Source organism: Cavia porcellus, unplaced genomic scaffold (genome assembly GCF_034190915.1).
Source record: "Cavia porcellus strain 051 isolate PalLab524CR breed Dunkin Hartley unplaced genomic scaffold, mCavPor4.1 scaffold_24, whole genome shotgun sequence".
Taxonomy (NCBI): domain Eukaryota; kingdom Metazoa; phylum Chordata; class Mammalia; order Rodentia; family Caviidae; genus Cavia; species Cavia porcellus.
Genome location: NW_026947507.1, coordinates 31283443 through 31291583, shown reverse-complemented (window position 1 = coordinate 31291583; position 8141 = coordinate 31283443). Strand labels below are relative to the sequence as shown.

General features: G+C 36.7%; 1 protein-coding gene across 13 annotated transcripts in view; it reads right to left on the bottom strand.

Annotated features, from left to right (window-relative positions):
* Window positions 1–5814: 5814 nt before the first annotated feature.
* The window catches only part of Marchf1 (membrane associated ring-CH-type finger 1), a 687536-nt gene continuing 685209 nt past the window's right edge, over window positions 5815–8141 (bottom strand). For all 13 annotated transcript variants that reach the window (XM_063234805.1, XM_063234809.1, XM_063234812.1 and 10 more), the window contains one exon: window positions 5815–8137. In XM_063234805.1, the coding sequence (XP_063090875.1) occupies window positions 7839–8137 (299 nt within the window). In that variant the 3' untranslated portion in view covers window positions 5815–7838. The remainder of the gene's footprint in view (window positions 8138–8141) is intronic.

Here is an 8141-nt window from a genome sequence, read left to right as displayed (position 1 = left end):
GGTTCAGAGATGTCATCCGGAAGAGTAAAGTTGGCATGCCTTAGACTATTCTGTATGAGAAGTTCTGATCGGAGCTCAGAAGACCGTTAGGAATCCTGCCAGTAAAAACCAGGCTCAGAAGGTTTCTGCTGAGAACAAGGAATGCATTGGCCATAAAACTCCAGATGATGTGTTATGGCTTGGCAAAAAGTTTGTCTGCATTTTGTTGTGTCCAGAGACTGCCTGAGACTGAAGTTAAGGGTGACAGACTAATTTGGCAGAACTTTCAAAGCAATTGGATGTTGAGGCTGTGGCATGGCTGCTGCTAGGAGCTGTTAGCCAGATTTATGTTGAGAATCAAGAGCAAAGAGCTCAGCAGCAAATTTAAAATGCTGTGAGTTTGGCCAGAAAGAAAGCCCCAGTAAAGCTATGGACTGCAAAGTCAGCTGAGGCAATCTCCATTGCTGAGAAGGAACAAGAAATTAGAAAAGATGGCCTGAGGGCAGCACAAGAACAAGAAAATCTTTACCCTTTGCAGCCTCAAAACTGAAAAAGTGAAAAACCGCTTTGAGGAGAAAGTCACAGAATGCCATGTTCCATAGTGGTGATGGCATAGAGAATTTTTCCCTCAGAATCATGTTCAGAATACTCGGTGATCCAGGCACTCAAACCCTACAGCCAACAGAAAGCCTGGCTACTGCTTGCCCCTGGCAGTAGATCTTGGTATCACTCACATGATGCTGGTTTTAGATGCATGCATAATGCAAGAGTTATGAGGTTAAGAAGGCTTCCACCTAGATTTCGGAAGGCCTGGGAGATCAGGCAGTGTGCTCCTGAGAGGAGGGAAGAGTATGAAGCTGAATATGAAGCCAAAGGTGCAATGGAGAACCCAGAAGTTTGGAAAATCCAGGAATGTGGATCATCAAAGGAAACCTATAAAAAAATCAAGCAATGCAGACCTAAGAGGGAAACCCTGGGAGCTACAATCGCTGGAAGCCATAGGGACAGAGTCATGCAACCGGTGCTCATGGTTTGCCACAGATTGCCTCAGATGCTGTACTTGGAACTATAGGACTTAATGTTTGCCCTCATGGATTTTGGAGTTGTTTTGTTCCGAATTCTTATACCTTTTTTTTAACTTTTGGAATAGTAATATCTATCGTGTGCCATTGAACGTTGAAAGTGTTTAACTTTTCATTTGCACAGGAACTCGGGTAAGAATGTGCCTTTTTTCTTGAGGGGGTTTAGGTCTTGGACTTTTCAGCAGTGCTGAAACTGTTAGAACTTTGGCAACTCTTAGAGATAGACCAAAATACTTTTTGCATAAAGGGATGAGCCATGGATCTTTGGGGGACCAGGGGCAGAATGTTATGGTTTGTGTCTAGATGTCTCCCTAAAGCCTTATGTAGTCATGGAGTTTGTGATTGATTCATGGTCCAATGCTGAAATTATAGATGTGGGTGCTATACCTGCCCTGAAGCATATAACCTGCATACAATATAAGGGGGAGAGAGAGAGGTGTGTGCTCCATTTTTGCTCTTGTTGCTTTTGCTGTCTTCCATCATCATGAACTGTTGCCCTTTGCCATGTGCCACCCTGCTTTGGAGCCAGCCAGGTATGGAGTGAAACTTCCACAAACTGTAAGCTAAATAAACTTTTTCTCCCTTAATTTTGGGCATCAGTTATTTTGTCTCAGCAACAAGAGAAAAGTAACTAAGACACTTCTTACTTTTACCTCTTTTTATAATGTTAGAATAAAGAATAAAGAAATAGAATAAAGAATAGAAAGAATAAAGAATAGAAATTTTGTTAGTTGTATGCTTTGTATGTAACCCAAGACAATTCCTTTTCACTGAAAAGAAGGGCAGCGGAAGAGAAAAAGGGAGGCTACTGATTGGACATGACTGGAAACATCCGTGGTCTCACCCTCAGTCTCCTGGGAAATCACTCATATGGTTGCTCAGTTTTGGGTCATTCATTGAAATACAGTGAAAGTTATATTATCTCTTAAGTAGCAGAATTCTATATTTTTTAAAAAATCTCATTCATGGAAAAATGGTGTAGCATTGTGATTTTATGTAAACTTCAAAGCAGCTTTTGAAAGTTGGTAAATTATTTCCAATGGTTAGTTCTTTTCCACAATTTTTATGACTATTAAGAGGATTAATGGAACAGATAAACAACTCCGAACAATCAGCGACCTTGTGAGCAAACAGTTTCCCTCTCCCTGTCTCCCTCTCCCCCTCCCCTCCCCTTACCCCTCTCCCTCCCTCACTCTCCTTCTCTCTCTCTCTCTCTCTCTCTCTCTCTCTCTCTCTCTCTCTCTCTCTCTCTCCTCTCCCCTTTCTTTGTTTTCTTGGTATCAGACATGGAACTCAAAACTCAGCTTGCCTGACAGGTGAAAGAATCTTGCCCTAGGCCTTGTAGGTGGAACCAAGGAGCTCTATCTTCCCCCATCCCTAGGAATTTACCTGTTGCTTCATCTTCCCCACCCCCAGGAATTTGCCTCTGGCAGGAAACGAATACCAATGGGCTACCTGCACACCACTAATACCCCTCAGGCACCAACTCAAACCTAAGCTACATATATGCCCCCACTCCACGTGTCCACCAGAGAGAAAGCCAGAAGTCGGTGGTGGTGGTGGAGGGGGGGTGTTTTCTTTCACCACGTTCTCAGAATAAAGGCTTCTTTTGTTTTATACTTCTGATCTTTTGGACACGCCACAATCTTATCAACAGGTGCTTGTCCTTTGGAGGTAAACCCCCAACCCTAATAGGTAGAACTGAAAACACAGATATAGATAATGACTTTATGAGCCTGATTTACATAGGAAATATTAGAATCAACAACTAGCATTTCATTAAAAACTTTTACGCAGCAAAAATGAAATCAACAGAGTAAAGAGACAACTCACAGATTGGCAACTAATATCTGGATTATATGAAGCACTCAAAAAAAATCGTAACTTGTAAATTTGTCCAAAAATTGCATCTGAAATTCTCAGGTGAAGTAGACACTTCTCAGGTGATGTAGAAATGGCAAATAAATATATGAAAAAAATGTTTAACATCACTAGTCATTCATGAGATGCAAATTAAAATAATGCTGAGATTCCATCTTACTCCACAAAGAATGACTGTCATTAAGAAATCAACCAATAACTAATGTTGGAGGAGCTGTGGGGACAAAGGAATACAGGACTGGTGCAGCCACTCTGGAGATTCCTAAAACAACTCAGTTTCCATTTGACCCAGCTGTTCTTGGTAGCTTCCAAAAATAGTAAAATTATCATACCATAGTGATATATGTACCCCCATACTTATAGCAGCAGAGTAAATCTTGGAAATATCCCAAATGCCCATTACCAATGGATTTTAAAGATGAGGATTTTTTTCTTATACAACAGAGTACTACTAACTCATAAAGAAGGGTTAACGTGACTTTTCTAGGTAAATGGATCTTGAAACCATGCTGTTAAGTGAAATAAATTGAACACACGTGAAAATATCACATTGTTTTTCTGGGGTGAGAAATCAATAGTGTAAATAAGGGCCATATGTATTATAGATATTATGAAATAGGAAGAAAATGCTCAAATGGGAAAGGGAATTGTGGGGGAAGGGAAAAGAAAAAAATGGAAGGAAAAGTGGAAAGTAAGCTATTGTAAATAAAGGGAAGAGGTGTTGAAGGGAGAGTAGAGGAATGGGGAAAATAATTAAGATATATAATATACAAGTACACATTTCCTATGATGAATGTGGTCATATCTAAAATGTACAAATAAATTAGAGACTTTTAAAAAAAGCATTGTAAATATGTTAAGATCTGGCTTAAAAACTCAGGACATTGTAATCAAGGGTCTTTAAATCTGCAGATATAAATCTGCAGATCTCCCAGTATGTCAGGCAAACAGTATAGAAACTACAGCCAAGATTTAGATCACTTGTTTAATATACAAAGTGTTTCACAGATAATTATTTTCTTTTCATTAGTTTGTCTTAGCACATGTTACTGACAAACAGTAAATTGTTAATGAAAGAGAATTAAGTAAAACTGAAAAAAGTACAAATGCCCAATCTCAAAATTACACAATGAAAATAACTTTTTTCTTCTTTGCTTCAATGCAACATCCAATTTCAAACTGGGCTTCTTCAGTCCTGGAGGAAACACTGCAGCCCAAAATAACAGTACTTCCTTTCAACTATATTGATATGTAAAATAGCACCATTGGGCTGATTAGAATAAAGAAAAAAGGTTTGCATCTTTCTTAACATATGATTCTTACAGAACTTTTATGTAACAACTACAATAATAATGATAATATGCTTAAAGATCTCTACTTTGTTCCACAATATTCATTGGCAAGGCAAGGAAAGGTAAATTGTACCTGACACATGGAATGAATGACCTTCCCATCTCATCCCCATTATAATTTTTTTTTAATGTTGTCTTTAGGCCGATACACTAATTTTCCAGCCAAAGAATAGATGTCTTAAGAGTACTGAGGACTTTGTGCAAACAAGAAGAAATATAACCGAGAGACCATCTGGGATTATCATCACGTGTAACAGCAGCTCTCGCTGAGATCAGTGCTGGGCAGTGTGAGACCGGTGCTTTTACAGTCTGCATTGCTATAATGTAGGTTGGGATCACTTACAGTTTTCCCCATTTTTATTTGGTTTGTTTTCATATGTAAGCATCATTACCTTTCTATTTCACTTGTAAAAATTTGGAATTTCATTTCCTTGCTATGTAATCTTTAACTTTCTACAACTAAAATGACATTAGTTTAAAAAAAAAAATCAGGGGCTAGGGATTTAGTTCAGCGGCATAAGCGCCTGCCTTGCAAGCAGGCAGTCGTGAGTTCGATCCCTGGTAACGATAAAATAAAAAAAAAAGAAAAGGAAAAAAAAAATCAACACTTCTATGCCTGTGGTTTATGGTATAAATATCACATTTTCTTGTTGAGATTATAAAAAGCCTAAATTCTTAAATGTATTCTTCAATTTCAGTTCTTTGTTTCAATGCCTTTATTTACTACAGGAGCAGATAAGCATCTCTCAAAACATATCATGCTATAGAGCAGTTTTCCTAAGAGGTAAATCAGTCCACCAGCAAGTACTGCTACAAAAGCAAAGGTTTATTGTTTTAAGGACAAATGTACCATTGCTGCTTGAAATGTAAAAAAAAATTAACAGGGTTTAAATGAATGTGGTTATTTCAAATTTTTTGAATCAAATGTTTATTGCAGGAAAGCTTTTCAATGAAGATTTTGCCTGTGATAGATTTTTTAAATGAAATTCAACTTACAGTTTTCAAAAATCAGAAGAATAGCAAGATTGTTTAGACCTGGTAGGGAACTATATTCTCATTTCAGTAAACTCAAAGCCTATAAAGATAATGTTTTGAAGATTTTGGTAGATTAAAAATACCATTATTTTTTATTATTAACTTAGTGACATTTGTCTTTGCTTTTCATTTTAGAAATGTTTTCTAAGGTTTAAATGTAGCCTTTGATGAATGAAGTCTCATTTTTAGCCAAACATTTCCCATTGTGAAATGAGCTATGTACTTGCCTGTCTTGCTTTTCAAACAGTATTTTTCATGGTAATTAAAGTTAAATAATCTTTTTTCTTCCAGAGCAGACAAAAAGCAGAATCAGTATTTCTTTGTTTGCTGGTGACTACTTTTACTTCAGGAATATTTGTAGACAATATATTGCCATTGGTAACCCACAGGAAAAATGAATTATAAAAGTTTAGAAAAAGTGAACAGGAAAGTTGAAAGACCGTTAATACCTTGGATGTAGTACCATAGTTAAATCACCCAAAGCATTTATTACTCAAATGTCTGTTTATTTTAAATCTTGAAAAGGGACATCTAAGAAGTTAATACAAAGTTTAAAGTTAATTTATTCTTTTAAAAAGCCACTTAAGTCCTTATTTGTGTTGAGTTTTGGTCCAGTTTAGTTACCTTCCCTTTGTTTTCCTGTGCCTTTTCTCCATGTCCCTACAACAATTTTAACGAACCTTTTGTTTCCTGACTGAACAACTTAACATTTTTTCTCACATATATCTATGAATACATCACACACACACACACACACACACACACACGACATTGTTTACCTTTGCTTTATTTCTAGGAATGGGACTATTTGGATTTGGCATTAATCACTACTAATAGCCACACTGTCTTTCTCATTAAAATCTTATTTTTTTCCTTTGATAATCAGTGAAGAACAAACACACTTAAAATTACAAAGTGCACTAATGTGATACCCAGATTTGTGCGTTGTGATAACCCATGCTTTGGTTCTTACGGCCATCCTTGCCTTTTCATGATAATAAATATGACAACTAACAAAATTCACTTTTTAAATGTAAGACATCTTTCGTTCAGCAGGCCACTATATCTACAATTATTAATGTAGCTCACTTCAGTATCATTCACACTTGAGTTTTATATAAATATGTAAAGAATGCAATAATAAACCTAAAAAACTCAATTTGTTACTTACAGAATCTTGAGTATTTTTGCTTTTTTTTTTTTTTAATAAGATCTACATTCTTGGTTGTAACCACTCGACTGACATGGATTTTGAAAACTTTGTAGTTTTGTGGTAATAACCGAAAATATTTAGTAATTCTTCCCTATCATAAATGCTTCATAGTAGCAAACAAGTTAATTTCACAACTTGCTGCAGGCAGATTACTTTCCATATTTTTGTTATACCCCTTTGGAATAATGGTGACTTCTTGCAGTCTACAAACCAGGGTACTTAATTTGATTACTTTAGTGCTTTGTAAAACCATGCTCTTTAAGTGAAACTTTGAAATAAAGTAATGAGTTAAGCTGCTGTTTTGAAATATTCAACTGTTATTAAGCTCTAATGTTAGAGCTGTGCTATCTAATACAGTTAATTCAAGTTGAGGTTTATTATGAAATACATACTGGATTTTGAGGTCTTGGTTTAAAAACAGTTTTGATAACTTTACATTGATGGGATATTGAAATAACTTGTATTTATAGTGTTATAATGATCATAATTAATATTCACCCATTATTATCTTTCCTGATAGGATTACTTGGAAATTTTAAATTTACATTTGTGGCCCACATTTGCATCCAGTGCCCTATTTCTATTGGCAAACACTGTGTTAGAGGAACCAGATAAAATATAGGACCTGATAATTAATTTTAATTTCTGTGGGTACTTAATGGAGCTAATTGAACTCAGACATTCTCTAGAGAATCTTTTGTCCATGACTTAAATGTGATTCCAGGTATTACTATCTCCAGATGTGGGTTGCATCCATTTTTAGAACATGCATCTGTCAAAATAACCAGACTCCACAGTAGCCATAAAAATCTGAATATGAAAATATGCATCCTCCAACTTTACTTCCACTGTGACTTAAAGACAATGCAGACCATTTCAGGCTTAAAACCAAATATGTTTGTTATTTCCACATGAGATAGCCAACATTACAAGGCCCAAAGAAGACATACACACTACAATACAAGTCTGTGTTCTTGAACTTTTCCCCTGCGACTGTAAAGAAAGTCGTGTGTCCATTTAATCTTCCTTCATTGATTAAAAGCATTCCTTGTACCAGTGGTTCTTTATTGTCTCAGAAATCATTCCAACAAATCTCACATTTCTGTATCATCCATTAGGTTCCTTGTGAGAATCCTAGTCATTTGATTTTCTTTTTCCTCCTTTCCTTTCTGAGCAAAGTAAGGAAAAATGAGTCAGTAGGAGAAAGGGAGTGAATAATGCAGGATCACATCTGTCATTTGTAGTGGCTGAAGGCTACGAAGATGTTCTTGGTGAAGAAACTCCCAACTAGTTCCATCAGACCGGTATAACTTCTGGAGGGCCAACATCTGCAGATGGCAGAGAATTTGTACCTGTTTGTGATACAGGCACAACCACCGCATCTTTGACGTCCGTGTTCACATTACTTGAGAAGTTCTTTTCCAGTTTATTGGCTGTATCTGGACAATTCTGCACAAAGATGACACGGTTATAGGCCTTCAGCCTGCGCCACAACTGGACGTAGACCTTGCACTGCACGTACATGAAGACAAGACCTCCTGTGAAGCCAATGGCCACCACAACCAGTTTTGTCCAAAACGGCCATTCGAGGACACCTTT